The sequence below is a fragment of the Erythrolamprus reginae genome, chromosome 7 (genome assembly GCF_031021105.1).
Source record: "Erythrolamprus reginae isolate rEryReg1 chromosome 7, rEryReg1.hap1, whole genome shotgun sequence".
NCBI lineage: Eukaryota > Metazoa > Chordata > Lepidosauria > Squamata > Dipsadidae > Erythrolamprus > Erythrolamprus reginae.
In genome coordinates, this window is record NC_091956.1 from 9,452,282 (window position 1) to 9,471,071 (window position 18,790).

At 40.8% G+C, this 18,790-nt stretch overlaps 1 protein-coding gene across 2 annotated transcripts in view; it reads right to left on the minus strand.

Moving 5' to 3' along the window:
- RASGEF1B (RasGEF domain family member 1B) overlaps positions 1-18,790 on the minus strand; it is a 247,559-nt gene that overhangs the window by 16,063 nt on the left and 212,706 nt on the right. For both annotated transcript variants that reach the window (XM_070756967.1, XM_070756968.1), the window contains exons 2-5: positions 16,808-16,990; positions 11,784-11,906; positions 10,532-10,669; positions 620-832 (exon numbers count right to left, since the gene is read on the minus strand). In XM_070756967.1, coding sequence (XP_070613068.1) covers positions 620-832; positions 10,532-10,669; positions 11,784-11,906; positions 16,808-16,990 — 657 coding nt within the window. The remainder of the gene's footprint in view (positions 1-619; positions 833-10,531; positions 10,670-11,783; positions 11,907-16,807; positions 16,991-18,790) is intronic.

Below are 18,790 nucleotides of genomic sequence, written 5' to 3' on the forward strand. Positions count from 1 at the left end.
TGCTAGATCTGCAGGTCAGCCGTTCAAATCTCACCAACGGCTCAAGGTTGACTCAGCCTTCCATCTATCCGAGGTGGGTCAAATGAGGACCCGGATTGTGGGGGCAATAGGCTGGCTCTGTTAAAAAGTGCTATTTCTAAAATGTTGTAAACCGCCCTGAGTCTAAGGAGAAGGGCGGCATAAAATTGAATGATTGAATGAATGAATGAATGCATACATGAATGAATGAATGAATGAATGAATGAATGAATACATACATGAATGAATGAATGAATGAATGAATGAATGAATGAATAAATAAATAAATAAATAAATATTTGGTCCTAGAGGCAAAAAGGAACTGTGACGCTCCTTCAATATACCAGGGTGATCCGACAGAAAAAACATATAGCCCCTTCCTGGTACAAAGCTGAAAGGATCAGATCCAGTGGCCTAGAGGTTAATTCTCTGCCTTCCGAGGTGGTAAAATGAGGACCCGGATTGTGGGGGCCATAGGCTGGCTCTGTTAAAAAAGAGCTATTGCTAACATGTCGTAAGCCGCCCTGAGTCTAAGGAGAAGGGCGGCATAAAAAAAATGAATGAATAAATAAATAAACATAAAGTGGGGAAACAAACTTACAAGCTCTATGTGAGTCAGCTGCTGGGCTAACATGTAAGGGTCGCTGCAGACGGCGATGATATCTCGTTGGATGGCCTGGGGTTTGGTCTTCAATACCGTCAGTCTATCGGTGGAAGCCGCGTTGATTTTTGCAAGCACTTCCTCGTACTGGTTAAGAGAGGCCAGCTTACGAATGAGGCTCTGGATGACCTGCTGCACGTTTTTCCGATAGGCCTGTTGATGGGAAGAGAAATAATGAAAGAAATCATCTTTTTTTTCCCCGCCAACACCTTACATTCTTTCTGTTGATGGGAGCTTACACATCACAGTAAGCCAGCAAATGTTCTACCCTCCACATCAGCAAAAAGAATCTGAACCTCATATATAAACTGAATAAACAAAATCTCACAGCCAACCCCCACTCAGTAAAAGACCTTGGAATATTAATATCAAATGATCTACGTGCCAAAGCCCACTGCAACAATATCGCCAAAAAGGCTTCTAGAGTTGTTAACCTGATCCTACGTAGCTTCTGCTCCGGCAATCTCACGCTACTCACAAGAGCCTACAAAACTTTTGCCAGACCCATCCTTGAATACAGTTCTTCTGTCTGGAACCCATACCACATCTCGGACATCAACACCCTAGAAAATGTCCAAAGATACTTCACCAGAAGAGCCCTTCACTCCTCCACTCGAATGCCCTACGAAAGCAGACTATCAATCCTAGGTCTAGAAAGCTTAGAACTACGTCGCCTAAAACACGATCTAAGTATTGCCCACAAGATCATATGCTGCAACGCTCTACCTGTCAATGACTATTTCAGCTTCAATCGCAACAACACAAGAGCACGCAACAGATTCAAACTTAATATTAACCGCTCCAAACCTGACTGTAAAAAATATGACTTCAGCAACCGAGTTGTCGAAGCGTGGAACTCATTACCTGACTCAGTAGTGTCAACCCCTAACCCCAAACATTTTTCCCTTAGACTATCCACGATTGACCTCTCCAGGTTCCTTAGAGAGGTCAGTAAGGGGCGTGCATAAGTGCACCAGTGTGCCTTCCGTCCCCTGTCCTATTGTCTCTCCTAATCTCATTTATCTTTTCTTCCTTTCAAATATGTTCACGTATACTTTTATATCTTTTCTTCTATTCTTTTCTTTATTTATATTATTACATATCTTTCTCTTCAATGTGTATTATGTATTGGAATAAATAAATAAAATAAATAAATAAAACGTGTCTTCCTGTCGTTGAGGTCATGGTTTGTTTGTACACTGCCTTTTATTATTTATTTATTTATTTATTTATTTATTTATTTATTATAATACTATGTATTATATTACAAATAATTCAAGGTGATAGTTTTTCCCACAGCAACAACCCTGCCAGGCAGGTTAGGCTGAGAAAGAATGACTGTCCCAAAGTTACTCAGGTGGCTTTCATGGCTAAGGTAGGATTTGAACCCATGGTCTCCTGGCGATTGCCCCAAAGTCTTTTATGGCTTTCATGGCTTTGGTAAGATTTGAACTCATGGTCTCCTGCTTTCTAGCCTTGTGCCTTACCTACTAGACCAAACCAGCTCTCTGTTGCTTCGCCACCAAAGACAATTGGAAACCACCATCGTGTGAAGATTTCTAAACACCAGCCATCACTATTTCTAGTGAAACTAAACCCAGAACTCTGTTTTGACTTTTGTGTTGACTTCTTTCTTTTTACATTTTTTTAATGTATTGAGGCTTTCTTCTTCTTTTTACTCTCCTTGGAATTATTAGAGAAATAAAAAAAGGCTGGTTCCTCTTCCCTTCCTAGTGGCTTGCCTACTTTGACTTAGAAACATAGAAACATAGAAGACTGACGGCAGAAAAAGACCTCATGGTCCATCTAGTCTGCATTCATTCATTCATTCATTCATTCATTCATTCATTCATTCATTCATTTATTAGATTTGTATGCCGCCCCTCTCCGCAGACTCGGGGCGGCTAACAACAGCAAAAAGACAATATAAACAAATCTAATATTAAAGGTAATTTAAAAAGCCCCAATTTAAGGAACCAATCATACATACAGACATACCATCCATAAATTTTATAAGCCTAGGGGGAAGGGAATATCTCAATTCCCCCATGCCTGACGACAGAGGTGGGTTTTAAGAAGCTTACGAAAGGCAAGGAGGGTGGGGGCAACTCTGATATCTGGGCGGAGTTGGTTCCAGAGGGTCGGGGCCGCCACAGGGAAGGTTCTTCCCCGGGGTCTCGCCAAACAACATTGTTTATTTCCTGTATTTTATCTTAGGATGGATATATGTTTATCCCGGGCATGTTTAAATTCAGTGACTGTGGATTTTCCAACCACATCTGCTGGAAGTTTGTTCCAAGGATCGACTACTCTTTCAGTCAAATCATATTTTCTCATGTTGCTTTTGATCTTTTCCCCCAACTAACTTCAGATTGTGTCCCCTTGTTCTTGTGTTCACTTTCCTATTAAAAACACTTCCCTCCTGGACCTTATTTAATCCTTTGACATATTTAAATGTTTCGATCATGTCCCCCCTTTTCCTTCTGTCCTCCAGACTATACAGATTGAGTTCATTAAGTCTTTCCTGATACGTTTTATGCTTAAGACCTTCCACCAGACTTAGCTTGAATAGAAAGCAACTGTTAAAAGAAACCTTCTTTTTTTAATTTTGTTATTTTCTCATGACAGTGCCATAGGCAATTACTTCATTCAAAAAGTTGAAAAGGGTGGGAAACAAAAGGCCGGGATTTCATAATGGAGATAAAAGCCAGTTGGAGCACTTTCCAATTTCTGCCACAGTTCCTGTTATGCAGACATAACCAGTGCCTTGGGTTTCTTACTACTCTTGGTACGAATCCCAGCTCTGGGGTTTTGGCAGGCAGAGCAGTGTGACTGCATAACTGCAAGAGAAAATACTCACCAGAACATAGAAACATAGAAGATGGACGGCAGAAAAAGACCTCATGGTCCATCTAGTCTGCCCTTATATTATTTCCTGTATTTTATCTTAGGATGGATATATGTTTATCCCATGGATATATGTTTATTCCTTATATTATTTCCTGTATTTTATCTTAGGATGGATATATGTTTATCCCAGGCTTGTTTAAATTCAGTGACTATGGATTGACCAACCACGTATGCTGGAAGTTTGTTCCAAGCATCTACTACTCTTTCAGTAAAATAATATTTTCTCAGGTTGCTTTTGATCTTTCCCCCAACTAACTTCAGATTGTGTCCCCTTGTTCTTGTGTTCACTTTCCTATTAAAAACACTTCCCTCCTGGACCTTATTTAACCCTTTAACATATTTAAATGTTCTGATCATGTCCCCCCTTTTCCTTCTGTCCTCCAGACTATACAGATTGCGATCATTAAGTCTTTCCTGATACGTTTTATGCTTAAGACCTTCCACCGTTCTTGTAGCCCGTCTTTGGACCCGTTCAATTTTGTCAATATCTTTTTGTAGGTGAGGTCTCCAGAACTGAACACAGTATTCCAAATGGGGTCTCACCAGTGCTCTATATAGCGGGATCACAATCTCCCTCTTCCTGCTTGTTATACCTCTAGCTATGCAGCCAAGCATCCTACTTGCTTTTCCTACCGCCCGACCACACTGCTCACCCATTTTGAGACTGTCAGAAATCACTACCCCTAAATCCTTCTCTTCTGAAGTTTTTGCTAAGACAGAACTGCCAATACAATACTCAGATCGAGGATTCCTTTCCCCCCCAAGTGCATTATTTTACATTTGGAAACATTAAACTGCAGTTTCCATTGCTTTGACCATTTATCTAGTAGAGCTAAATCATTTACCATATTACAGACGCCTCCAGGAATATCAACCCTATTGCACACTTTAGAGTCATCGGCAAATAGGCAAACCTTCCCTACCAAACCTTCCCCTATGTCACCCACTTACTGTAAATCAGTGCTTCTCAATTATTTTCTGTTATGCCCCCCCTAGGAAGAAGTAAACATTTTGCAAACGATTGTTTGCAATATTCGGCACATTTTGGCTGAAAAAACTCACGCTGCTTATCAGCATCATTGGGGTGTAATGTGTTTAAGTGATGCCTTAATGTATTTGGTTTCATGATTTTGGAAAGCCTATCCCTTGAAAGGAAAACAGGGAAAAGGAAAAAATAGAAACTAAATTGACAGGGATAGAAGTGGGAATAGAAACTAAAGTGACAGTGGAGGAAAAAGAAACAATTCCAATTAAGTGGTCCACCATAGGCCTTCCAGTAAAAACCACAACTTTAATTTTCTTTCTTTTTCTAGCTTAACCTCTTCCTTCAACAGACTTTGCTTGAGGCTACGTGACTACACCGTTTGTGCAAGCTGAGTTTCCAACACAACCGACTTGCCAGCATTTTTGAGGCTATGATGTAACTTTTAACAAGAAAGCCATAAAAACCAACTTCCAGTCTGGAGGGTAACTTCTCATTTACATCCATGCTGTGTGAGAGAGAAAGGAGATATATTCAGTGAGAATATTTCATTCATTCAGATCTAGGATGTGTTATTTGAATGTTCCCTTTATTTTTTTTTTGAGCAGTATAGCCTCAAATGAATGAAATATTCTCACTGAATATTTAATTTGCACAACTATTCCATTTGCACAACAGCATGTGAAATTGACTGTCAATCAGTGTTGCTTCCTAAGTGGACAGTTTGATTTCACAGAAGTTTGATTTACTTGGGGTTATATCCCCTTTCTTACAAGGCAGAGCCCCAGGTTCAAATCCCAGTATGAGTGTGGCTACCTGATGAGGGCAAATAAGCCCAAAATAGATCTATAGTAGTCTCCCTCCCTTTCATTATCAGCAAAAATATGTTACATGTACATGCATACATACACATGTATGTATGTATGCATAAACATACATACTTATGTACATACATACACCCATATATATCTTTACAAATAATGAAATTTAAACTTCTGATTAAAGGTTGGGATCAAGCTGTGAAAAGACAATAAAAGGCCAGTAAAGGACCTTGTAAGGACCTTGATGAATTGGGAGACCATCACGAGAGATGTCTTTAATAGGAAAGTGAACACAAAAACAAGGACCCCCAATTTGAGGTTAGTTGGGGGAAAGATCAGAAGCAGCATGAGAAAATATTATTTTACTGAGAGTAGTAGATCCTTGGAACAAACTTCCAGCAGGCGTGGTTGGTAAATCCACAGTAACTGAATTTAAACATGTATATCCATCCTAAGATAAAATACCGGAAATAGTATAATAGTATATATAAATAACCTGGTAACCTATATAACATACGGTGTTCCCTCGTTTTTCGCGGGTTTGAACTTCGCGGATAGCCTATACCACGGTTTTTCAAAAAATATTAATTAAAAAATACTTCGCTGTTTTTTTCCTATACCACGGTTTTTCCCACCCAATGACGTCATATGTCATCGCCAAACTAATATTTTTTTCAAATAAATAACAAAAAAAAATAATTATTGTTAATAAATAATTATGTGTATAAATGTCAGGATCACTAAGTGTCTTATTCAATGGTGAGTACCAGTAATAATGGTGAGTAAATGGTTGTTAAGGGAATGGGAAATGGTAATTTAGGGGTTTAAAGTGTTAAGGGAAGGCTTGGGATACTGTCCATAGCCAAAAATGGTGTATTTACTTCCGCATCTCTACTTCACGGAAATTCGACTTTCGCGGGCAGTCTCGGAACGCATCCCCCGCGGAAATCGAGGGAACACTGTATATATATATGTGTGTGTTTGTGTGTGTGTTATAGGTTACCAGGTTATTTATATATACTATTATACTATATATATATATATATATATATGGGAGTTATATTCTTGCGACCCCAAAAACTCCTTATCCTACTCTGCAATGCAGTAGGATAAATGCAAGGTCACACAATTTATTTTTCCAAGGAAACGGGCTAGCCAGCATCACAAATAATTTATGGCGCTCTGAATTCTATTACAATATTGACTTTTCCATTTCTTTTTGCAAATCTCTTTTTTCAGTATGCAAACACAGAAGCACTTATTTAAAATTGCATATGGATTGCCCGTGGACAAAAAGACCCGTTTTCAAGGTGGTTTGGAAATTTAAATAAACAATAAAAATGTTATTTATTTATTTATTATTTCGATTTCTAGGCCGCCCTTCTAAAATCCTTCTAACAGCTTCATAACTGTTAGTGAAAGACAATTCATAGGGGCAAAGCCAACCAAGTACAGTAGTACCTCTAGATACGAGCTGCTCTACATGCGAGTATTTCAAGATACGAGCCACGAGGGGAGAGACATTTCTGTTCTAGTTCCGAGCTGAAATTTGGGATACGAGCCGAGTGTCCACTAGGTGGCGCAAGAATCCTTGCTTTTGGTTATCTCGGAGGGGAAAAACAACTTGTTCCAGATACGAGTTGCCTCGAGATACAAGCTCCCTTATGGAACGAATTATGCTCGTATCTAGGGGTACTACTGTATAAACTTTAAGGTAGCATTTCCCAATCTTGGGCAATTTTCCGATGTGTGGACTTCAACTCCCAGGATTCCGCTATTATGCTGGCTGGGGAATTCTGGGAGTTGAAGTCCATAGATCTTAAAGTTGCAAAGGTTAAGAATTGATGCCTGAAGGTCAAACATTTATTAAAGCAGCTGCCACTACACATTTCCACAACATTTTCATTTAGAATAAATGAGTCTCCAAGTCACTTATGGATGAAAAATATATATGACAATTTCTCTTCCTCTATCCTCAAATTCTTTTGAGTAGCACACCTTTCTGTCCATCAAACATGGTAATATGGGGCTGGAAAGACAGAAAATAGACCCTCGTTGTTCTACCTTTGTACGGTGTTTGATTGGCCAACTACACAACTGACTTATCTTCCGTTGTCATTGTTACAGCTCCATGAGACCCTGTGTAAATATTGATAAACTTATGAGATGTCATATGGTGGCATCTTTTAAGACGTTGGATGGGAAAGCTGGTGTGATCAGTTGGCCAATCAGGAGACTGGAAGTTCTAGTCCCGCCTTAGGCATGAAAGCTGGTTGGGTGACTTTGGGGCCAATGACCAGGGGGTTGTGAGTTCTAGTCTCGCCTTAGGCATGAAAGCCAACGAGGTGACTTCAGGCCAGTCACTTTCCTTCAACCCAACTCACCTCCTCTCACAGGATTGTTACTGTGAGGAAAATAAAAGGAAAAAGAAGTACAGTGTTCCCTCGATTTTCGCGGGTTCGAACTTCGCGCATAGCCTATACCACGGTTTTTCAAAAAATATTAATTAAAAAATACTTCGTGGATTTTTTCCTATACCACGGTTCTTCCCACCCAATGATGTCATATGTCATCACCAAACTAATAATTTTTGCAAATATATAACAAAAAAAAATAATTATTGTTAATAAATAATTATGTTTATAAATATCAGGATCACTAAGTGTCTTACTCAATGATGAGTACCAGTAATAATGGTGAGTAAATGGTTGTTAAGGGAATGGGAAATGGTAATTTAGGGGTTTAAAGTGTTAAGGGAAGGGTTGTGATACTGTTCATAGCCAAAAATGGTGTATTTACTTCCGCATCTCTACTTCGCGGAAATTTGACTTTCGCGGGCGGTCTCGGAACGCATCCCCTGCGCAAATCGAGGGAACACTGTATTATCTATGTTCACCACCTAGGGTTATTTATTTAAAAAATGATAATCTAAAGGCAAGATAAAATAAATAAATAATGAGAATTGAAGCCCAATATATCTGGAAGATATTAGCACTGAGAAAATTTGCCTTTTTTAAGTGTCATCCTTCAAAAAATATTTAGGTTTTTTCTAGCTGAGAATCGCAAGCGGGCATTTGCCTTGTGACTGTGAAATATTCCAGCTGCTCTGGCCTCCGGTATTTTTCAGGACGCTTCTACATTCCTCAACCACACTTATCTATTAATCTGTCTTTCTTTGTAAAACATCACAAGCAGACAATGACTCATTGTGGTTTCCAACAACTGAAACAACAGAAAGCATCAAATTCCAAACAATAAAAGAGTTACGCAATATATAGCGAGTGGCAGACAATGAAAACTAGAAAAATAGTGACTAACTACCCAATTACTCTAATCTTAGTTGCCAAAGGCTCCAGCCTTATAGAATGATGCCAAAGACAATAATAACTGAAGTTCTAGCACCACAATCAGTGTTCCCTCTAATTTTTTTTTTGGGGGGGGGGGCGGAAAAGTATAGTGTCTGAGCGGCAGTCCCTTCGGGGCTGGGCGGCACAGAAATAAATAAATAAATAAACGAACAAACAAACAAACAAACAAACAACCCACCCTGTTTTGCCTCAGAGAATTTCAAAATAAAATACTGTGCTGTGTGTCTATAACAGTGAGCTCATAATAGGGCAATTCTATCAATATCAAAATGCCACTTAAATAGTTGAGCTAGTTTCAAAATAGATTTTGATTTTCTTTCTCTCTTCCTTACTCCCATTCTTTTTCTTTCTCTTTTCCTTCCTCTCATTTTTCTATCTGTTTCTCTTTCTTCCTCTCTTCCTCTCTCTCTCCTTCCCTCTCACGCTTTCCCTCTCGGCTTCTGGGCAGGTTTGAAAAACTCTGAGTTGATGATGATTTTTAAGTGAGCGATTGCTCACTGCTCAGCTTAGAGGGAACTATGACCACAATATCCAATATTGGCAACTTTAAGACTTGTGGCTAAGGAATTCCGGGAGATGCGATCCACAGCAGTAGTTTGTTCCTATTGGAACAGAAAAGAACACCACATTGGTAGTAAAAGTTGAGATGCGCGTATAGGTTTGCGTGTTGTGTGCATGCGCCCAAGTGTGTTTTTTGCTTCTGAGCATGCGCGGGAAGCAAAATCTATTATTCATATCTAGAAAAATACTGCAAAAAAATATTATCATACCACACGCGGGTGTGAGATTTTAGTGATTTTTTTTGCTTTCGCACATGCGCAGAAGCAAAAAAAAAAAAAATCGGCCAAATCTCACACGTGTGTCCCCTCGCGAGATTTTGCTGTGTGTTGTGGTTAGCTCTGGCCCAGCTCCTGCCCCAAGGACTGTGGATGTGGGGGAGACATCCACATGCTTCAGGCCTGTTTTGCCCCCGGTGGAATCTGCTGATGAAGGCTCCTCTGACCAAGAAGACATGAGTGACAGGGAGGAGGAGAGTGCGGCAGACAGCTCAGAAGGAGATCAATTATCTAGCTCCTCCTTGGATTCGGAACAAGAGTTAATGATACAGCCACGCATGAGGAGAGCGATGCATAGGCAACAACAACTGAGAGATTATTACCAAAGAAAATGAGGCCACCTGTGGTTGGGTGGGGCTGGGGTAATTAGTGAGGCTGCTATAAATAGCAGCCTGTGGGTTTGGCTATTGTGGAGGATTATCTGATCATTGTGTTTCGTGCCTGCTTTGCTGACTTTGACCTTTTGTGTGCTGATTTTTCCCCGCTTTGAAACTAAACCAGAGCAAAGTGTGTTTCACTTTGTGAAAGAAGGAGGACTCTGAATTGCTTCACAGCTGCAAGATAAGTATCACAGAACTGATAAGGGTCTTGTACAAATTACCAGTTTGTTTGGAGACGAGTGCTCTTTGCTATACCAAAAGAGGGCTTGGTTTAAGTGAATTTTCATTATAAAGAACATTGTTTTGAATTTTCAAACGTGTGTGTGTCTGAAATTTGTACCTGTGAATTTTCAGGAGTCTACAAGAGAGCCCGACAAAACACTGTGCATGCGCAGAAGCAAAAGACACACTTGGAGGCATGTGTGTATGTGCACGCGATACATCCAAAGCTGCACGCACAGTAGCGGTGGTAGGAGCAATCCGCCCCTGATCTACAGGTCTTAAAGACGTCAAGCCAATAAAATAAAGGTAAAGGTGTTGCATCCCGAGGCTCACCTCATCTGTACTGGCTATTCGATGGGCCAGCTCCTTTAGATTTCTCATCATGCGCTCATCTCGAAAATCGTACGGAAACGTCTCCGTCCATTCCGCTAGGAGTTGCAGGATTTTGGGGGCAATTTTCCTTAACCGGCTCTGGAGAGGAAGATGAAGTGAAAGAGATAGACAAATTGATTATACCAAGATGACTGGGGGGAATCTCCTTTAGGTTGGGCAGAATATAGGTTTTTATTATTAGCAATGTGTTGGTCATGACCTATAAAGCCCTTCATGGCATCGGGCCAGAATATCTCCGAGACCGTCTTCTACCGCACGAATCCCAGTGACTAGTTAGGCCCCACAAAGTTGGCCTTCTCCGGGTTCCATCGACTAAACAATGTCATCTGGCGCAACCCAGAGGAAGAGCCTTCTCTGTGGCGGCCCCAACCCTCTGGAATCAGCTCCCCCCAGAGATTAGAATTGCCCTCACCCTCCTTGTCTTTCGTAAACTTCTTAAAACCCACCTCTGCCGCCAGGCATGGGGGAATTGAGACATCTCCCCCGGGACTATAGTTTATACATGGAATGTTTGTGTGTATGTTTCCTTTTAATAAGGGGTTTTTAGTGACTTTTAATTATTAGATTTGTTATATATTGTGTTATTATTGTTGTGAGCCACCCCGAGTCTATGGAGAGGGGCGGCATACAAATCTAATAAATAATAATAATAATAACACAATACATAACAAATCTAATAATTAAAAGTCACTAAAAGCCTTTTATTAAAAGGAAACATACACACAAACATACCATGCATAAACTGTATAGGCCCGGGGGAGGCTCCCGGAGGTGGGGTTTCCCATGCAGGGGAGCCTCAAGGGAATCCCAGCAGCGCAAAACTGGGCGCTTCGGCTGGGAAAAGGGGTGAATTTTGGGCTTGCACGCATTAATCGCTTTTCCATTGATTCCTATGGGAAACATTGTTTCGTCTTACAAACTTTTCACCTTAAGAACCTCGTCCCGGAACCAATTAAGTTTGTAAGACAAGGTATCACTGTACCAGAATTGACAACTACTGGTAGTCCTCAAATTAAGAACCATTTGTTTAGCGACTGTTCAAAGTTGCAATGCCACTAAAAAAAAAAGTGATTTACAACTAACTGGCTCATGTATTTACAACTGTCAGAAGGTCTTCCTGGTCTATTCTGGTCTAATTAATTCTAATTCTATTGCACAGGCTTAAAATCCTACGACTCAGTCGCCTGCTTACTTGATCAGTTGCCGAATCCGATCGTCTTTGCTGCTCGGTGCAGAGATGGCAGACTTTTGCCATTAATTCATAAGGGTGTACAAATAGCCGAGAGCTCAGCAAAAAAGTGAAGATGTACGTTCTCTGTAAGCAAGAGAGAGAGAGAGAGAGAGAGAGAGAGAGAGGAAAATAAAGTTCATTGCTTATTGGTTCGGCTACTGTGCTACACAGGTATTAAAATTTAATTGCACCAAATGATACTCTCTGCAGAACCTGCTTTACAATACATCACATCCTGATTGAATAAGGCAGGAGACAAGGTGGGGCAGCTACTCAGGTCAGAAATAAGTTTATTTCTGGAGGTAATCTTACAATGCAAGTAAATGGTTTGCAACCATAGGAAAGGCTGATGTAAGCTATAACCAGTATGTAATCATGGGTTTGCAAATTGTGCTGCAACCTGATTGGCTGTAACCTATATACAGTAGTACCTCTAGATACGAGCTGCGAGTACATGCGAGTATTCCAAGTTACGAGCCGCGACGCGAGCGAAATTTCTGTTCGACACCCGAGCTCAGATTCGGGATACGAGCCGAGCGTCCACTAGGTGGCGCAAGAATCTCCTTGCTTCCAGTTAGCTGGGTGCGAAAAACAAAGTCTAAAGGCATTCATTCGAGATGCGAGTTGATCGACTTACGAGCTCCGGTGTGGAACGAATTAAACTGGTATGTCGAGGTACCACTGTATAAGGAATAACACCCTTGCATGGGTGTGGTTTATTATAGAGTGGTTTGTGCAGAGTGTTTTGAGAGTTAAAGGTTTAGTGCTTAGTGGTCTGTGGGTGGTTGTTGTTGTTATTATTATTGTTGTTATTATTATTATTATTACTATTATTTATTAGATTTGTATGCCGCCCCTCTCTGAAGACTCGGGGCGGTTGCAGTGGTGGATGTAATAGTAGTGTATGATAGTATTGTGATAGTTTCTTTAGAGAAACATTTTGCTAAGAAGAAAAGTAAAATATATTTTTACAAGAAAGCCTGCTGCAGTGTTTCATTGAAGACTTCAATTAGGTAAAGTGGTGAACTGTGGCTAGCTGGTGGGGTCACCTTCCGTGTGCGCTAAATTCTCCCCCAACAACTCAGCTATATGACAATACTTACATAGAGTTGGGTGGACAGATTTGACCCTGACTTCTAAGCCCATGTGTCTATGGCAGAAAACGATGGCCTCTTTACAACCTGCGGATTTCAACTCCCAGAATCCCCGAGCCAGGAGGACAAATTTGACATTCAATAAATTTGTTAAGAGGCTTCATTTTATCATGAGGGAGGGGGGGTGAACCAGTGCAACTTTGCTTGCAATTTTACAACATTTTCTGCTGCTTTAAGGTCATAGAAACATTGAAAAATAGAAGATCAATGGCAGAAAAGGACCTCATGGTCCATCTAGTCTGCCCTTATACTATTTCCTGTATTTTATCTTGGGATGGATATATGTTCATCCCAGGCATGTTTAAATTCAGTGACTGTGGATTTATCTACCACATCTGCTGGAAGTTTGTTCCAAGGATCTACTACTCTTTCAGTAAAATAATATTTTCTCACGTGGCTTCTGATCTTTCCCCCAACTAACCTCAGATTGTGTCCCCTTGTCCTTGTGTCCACTTTCCTATTAAAAACACTTCCCTCCTGAACCTTATTTAGCCCTTTAACATATTTAAATGTTTCGATCATGTCCCCCCTTTTCCTTCTGTCCCCCAGACTATACAGATTGAGTTCATGAAGTCTTTCCTGATACGTTTTATGCTTAAGACCTTCCGCCATTTTTGTAGCCAGATCGACCAGGTCAATCACAGGATGGAAAATTCCATCTGGCTTCCAGAGTTTGACCAACTCTACGTGAGTGATCCATGAGGGTGTTATTCACTTTACTTATGTGTGAGGGTGAATCAGGTCTGTAAGGCAACGGGGGTGTTTCGAAAATATTGTGCAACTTATTTGAGTAATTAAAACATCAAGCACACCGTTTTTGCCTTAAGGAAACCTAAGGAACCGAGGACCTGCTGTTCAGATCAAAGACAAATTAGAGATGAGCTATCTATTTGTGATTGATAGCAGACTGTGAGTAAGTACTGCAGCTGTCTAGCACAAGCTACACACAGAGCATGAGTCAGCAATAAGTATCCGCCTTCTACGTCACTGAAGTACGGCACCTGCAACCTCCAGAGAAATAATTAAAAGGAAAGGGCCAAATCACAAGAGATTGTTAAATTTCACATACTTGCCCAGTTTTGAATCATGTCTGATTCTGGGCTCCATTATGATGGTAAGTCAATGACTTTTTGTAGCCCATAGTACATATTTCCTATTGAAAGCTATGCTTATTAAGCATATAGACCAAACGGGGGGAAATATTTACCTCTTTCAAGCCATTTTGGTATGCCACATGATTGCTTCTGGGCGTGTGCAAAAGCAAAAAACTCAAAACATCTCATGCGCGCACGAGAAGCAAAAAGAAATCTCGCGAGGGGATGCGCATAAGCAAAAAAAATCACCGATATCTCAGTGTGCATGCATGTGCCCTTGTGAGATTTTGCTTCCTGTGCATGCGCAGTAGCCAAATCTTGCTGGGACGTGCCATGCGCACACCAGAGACTTCTAGCTGCGTGGGCCACGCATCGGTAGAAGTAGTAGCGGCAAACACCACCTGTCTCCCCCTCCTTTCCTTACACCTTGAGAGTTTTCCAGCCACGCGGCTACCTATCACTGATTCTGGAGAAAAGATCAGAAAGAGTTGTAGTTGTGCCCGGATTACATCTCTCTGTTTCTCCACTTTACTTGGTCGAGTGCTATTTTTGTCATGTGTATTACGGACGCTGATGGTTGGCACCGAGGATCAAACCAGATGCAGATGGTCTCTTTGATCTTTCCCTCGGGCAGCTCAGAAGCAGCTGGGCGCCTTTGCAAAGAAGTTATTTCCCCCCTTGTGTCCCTCAAAGAGACAAAGATCTTAAGGTCTGGGAAGATGAAAAGCTCTGTCAGAACTGAAGAAGCTTCCTGGATGAGAAGTAAAAATGTCTTCAAGGGAAAAAAAACCACAAGAAAGGCCAGTTTGAAAAAGTGTGTCATGTAACCGTTTTTTCTCTTTTCTTTTCCCTCCCTTTTTCCCTCTTTTTTTCCTCCCTTCTTTCCTCTTTTCTTTTCTATTTGTAGAATAGAATAGAATTCTTTATTGGCCAAGTGTGATTGGACACACAAGGAATTGGTCTTGGTGCATAGGCTCTCAGTGTACACAAAAGAAAATATAGATTTGTCAGGAATCATGTGGTACAACACTTAATGATTGTCATAGGGGTTAAATAAGCCATGAAGAAACAATCAATATAGAATAGAATAGAATAAAATAGAATAGAATAGAATAACAGAATTTTATTGGCCAAGTGTGATTGGACACACACCGAATTTGTCTTTGGTGCATAGGCTCTCAGAGTACATAAAAGAAATCTTAGGATGCAAGCAACAAGTTACAGTCATACAGTCCTAAGTGGGAGGAAATGGGTGATAGGAATGATGAGAAAAAACTAGTAGAAATAGAAGTGCAGACTTTGTAAAAAGTTTGACAGTGTTGAGGGAATTATTTGTTTAGTAGAGTGATGGCGTCCGGGAAAAAACTATTCTTGTGTCTAGTTGTCTTGGTGGGCGGTGCAGTTGTATGTTTTAATTGTTGTTCATTGTTTTTTTTGAATTGCACTGTTGTTTTATTTGTGAATAACATTATTTTTTTAAAAAAAGAAAAGGCACCTTTGGAATACCTTGCCCTATACAGTGGTACCTCTACTTAAGAATGCCTCTACTTAAGAACTTTTCTAGATAAGAACCGGGTGTTCAAGATTTATTATGCCTCTTCTTAAGAACCATTTTCTACTTAAGAACCCAAGCCCGGAAAAATTTCCCAGGAAATTTGAGAGCGGCACGAAGGCCCGACCAGTTTCCTGCCATTCCCCCTTTAATCCCAGCCATCTGGGGCTTTTCTGGGCTGCCAGAGGAGCCTTTCGGTGGCGCTTAAGGAGGTTTTGGCATCCAAGAGCGAACGGAGCATTTTCCTTTCTCTGGGCGCTGCCTCAGAGTCCCTCTTTTTTTAAAAAAAAAACCTTAAAGTTTTGGAAATTTTGTTTTGATTCCCCTCACCTCACCTTCTTCCTTTAGCAGCGACTGTCCTCCTCCTCTCCTTCCTCCTCCTCCCACCCAAATTCTGAGCTTTCATTTTTTCCCTAATGCAGTGTTTCCCAACCTTGGCAACTTGAAGATATCTGGACTTCAACTCAACATTCGCTGGCTGGGGAATTCTGGGAGTTGAAGTCCAAATATCTTCAAGTTGCCAAGGTTGGAAAACACTGCCCTAATGGGTTTGCACACATTATTTGCTTTTACATTGATTCCTATGGGAAAAATTACTTCTACAGTAGTACCTCTAGGTACGAGTTTAATTCGTTCCAGGAGGGAGCTTGTATGTCGAACAACTCGTATCTGGAACAAATGGCTTTAGACTTTGTTTTCCCCCTCCGAGATAACCAGAAGCAAGGATTCTTGCGCCACCTAGTGGACGCTCGGTTCGTATCCCGAATTTGAGCTCGGGTCTCGAAAAGAAATTTCTCTCCCCTCGTGGCTCGTATCTTGGAATACTCGCATGTGGAGCAGCTCGTATCTAGAGGTACTACTGTACTTAAGAACGTTTCTACTTAAGAACCTGGTCACGGAACAAATGAAGTTCTTAAGTAGAGGTACCACTGTACTTTTCTCTCTTCTCCTTTTCCTCCCTTATCTTCATTTTTCTCTGCATTTCCATAATTTATATTTTTGATAAACTAATAAAACGCATCATGGAAATAAATAATAAAAAGAAAAAGACATGCAGCCTGAAACTAGGGCTGGCAATTACTCCCTAATTGTTCTCTCTAATGCAATGATGCATTGCCAAGCTCTTCCACTTCTACCGCAGGTAAAGTGAGTGGATTTAATGTGCAAATGGAGACAACAACTTACATCTGGGTAGTAATCGAGAGTGGGCACCAAGTGCTGGATGAGAGCTTCCAAAGATCCCGACAGCAAGTTGTTGTCATGGTAATAGAGCCCTTCACAGCTGTCCTCTTTGGACTGGAACAGGTATCGGCTGTAGCCACTGCTGTCAAACATGGCGGCGAAGGGAGGTGTCTGGGGCATACTTTCCTGAGGGAAAAACAGTCACAAGAAAACATTAGAGTCAGTTGGAAGGTTTAAGGCTGTGGTCCTAGTTTTCAGCCCAACATTTTTATGGCTGAGGAGCCAGGAGACTTGGCCAACCAAACTAACAAGGTCAAAAAACTATACCAAGGGACCTAGAAGAAGGGCCTTCTCCAGGGTGGCTCCCTCTCTCTGGAACATCATCCCGGAGACCGTCTTCTGCCTCACACATCCCAACGACCGATCAAATCCCACAGAGTTGGCCTCCTCCTCCTGGTCCCGTCAGCCAAACAGTATCGGCTCGTAGGACCACGGGGGAGGGCCTTCTCTGTGGTGGCTCTGGCACTCTGGAACAGGCTTCCCCTGGAGATTCGCACCGCGCTCCCTCCCCCACTCTCCCAGCCTTCCAGAAGGGCCTAAAAACCCGGCTTTGCCAGCAGGCCTGGGAGAGCCTTTGAGCACCAACCCCTTGATCCGGCCTAACAGTTGAATGATTGATAGATCAGTTTTAATACATTACTACTACATTAATTTATTTGATTTTTAAAAATCAGTTTTACTGTTTTTAAATGGGGTGGGGTGGAGTTATATTCCGTAATGGATGAAATTCAAAAATTTTCCCTACCAGTTCTATGGGCATGGCTTGGTGAGCGTGACTGGGGAAGTTAGTTAGTTAGTTGGTTGATTGGTTGTTTTGTCAAGTATATATTGGAGGTATGCAAAGATATATTTATATACATTATACTAGTAAAAAGAAAAATAAGAAAAACATTAGATATACAGTGTTCCCTCGATTTTCGCGGGTTCGAACTTCGCGAAAAGTCTATACCACGGTTTTTCAAAAATATTAATTAAAAAATACTTTGCGGGTTTTTTCCCTATACCATGGTTTTTTACACCCGATGACATCATATGTCATCGCCAAACTTTCGTCTGCCTTTAATAAATATTTTTTAAAATAAACTTTAATAAATAAACATGGTGAGTAATAATCTGAATGGTTGCTAAGGGAATGGGAAATTGCAGTTTAGGGGTTTAAAGGGTTAAGGGGAGGCTTGTGATACTGTTCATAGCCAAAAATAGTATATTTACTTCCGCATCTCTACTTCGCGGAAATTCAACTTTCGCGGGCAGTCTCGGAACGCATCCCCCACGAAAAGTGAGGGAACACTGTAATAATATTCATATACATGATTCATATACATGATACTAGTAAAAAAAATATAAAGAAACATTAGGACAGAGGGCGGAAGGGATGCTGGTGCACTTATGTATACTGTACTGCAAAATCCCCACTCCCACCCAACTCTTATTCTCTGAACTACTCAAAATTTCCACAATATTATACTGGATTAACTATTTTTATCCGCACTCAAAGAGATCTTGAATAGTGCCATCGCTCCTTGCTTAAATCATGTTGCATAAGTTACGATGCCTGAATTGTACCTAAATTATTAGGTCAGAGGTAAGATTTTTAAGGGATTACGTTACATTCTGAAAAACAAAACCTCAAGTGGTTTCATTCAACTCACTCAAAGTTCAACTCGCAATTGAAAAGTAATTGTAAAAAAACATTCCAGCTTTGAAATGTCCTCTTCAAAACACCTTCTAAGTAGGCGAAACAAATTGTTTTCCCTTCCCAACAGCTGTTTTTCTCTCAAAAGAAGGAACATTAAAACCAAAACAAAATTGCTAGTGATGCGATTGCATCACAAGCAATTGTGTTCTCTTTGCAGATGATGTCAAACTATTTAATACCACCGACAATACTGCTACCCTTCAAAAAGACCTTGACCGCGTAGCAGA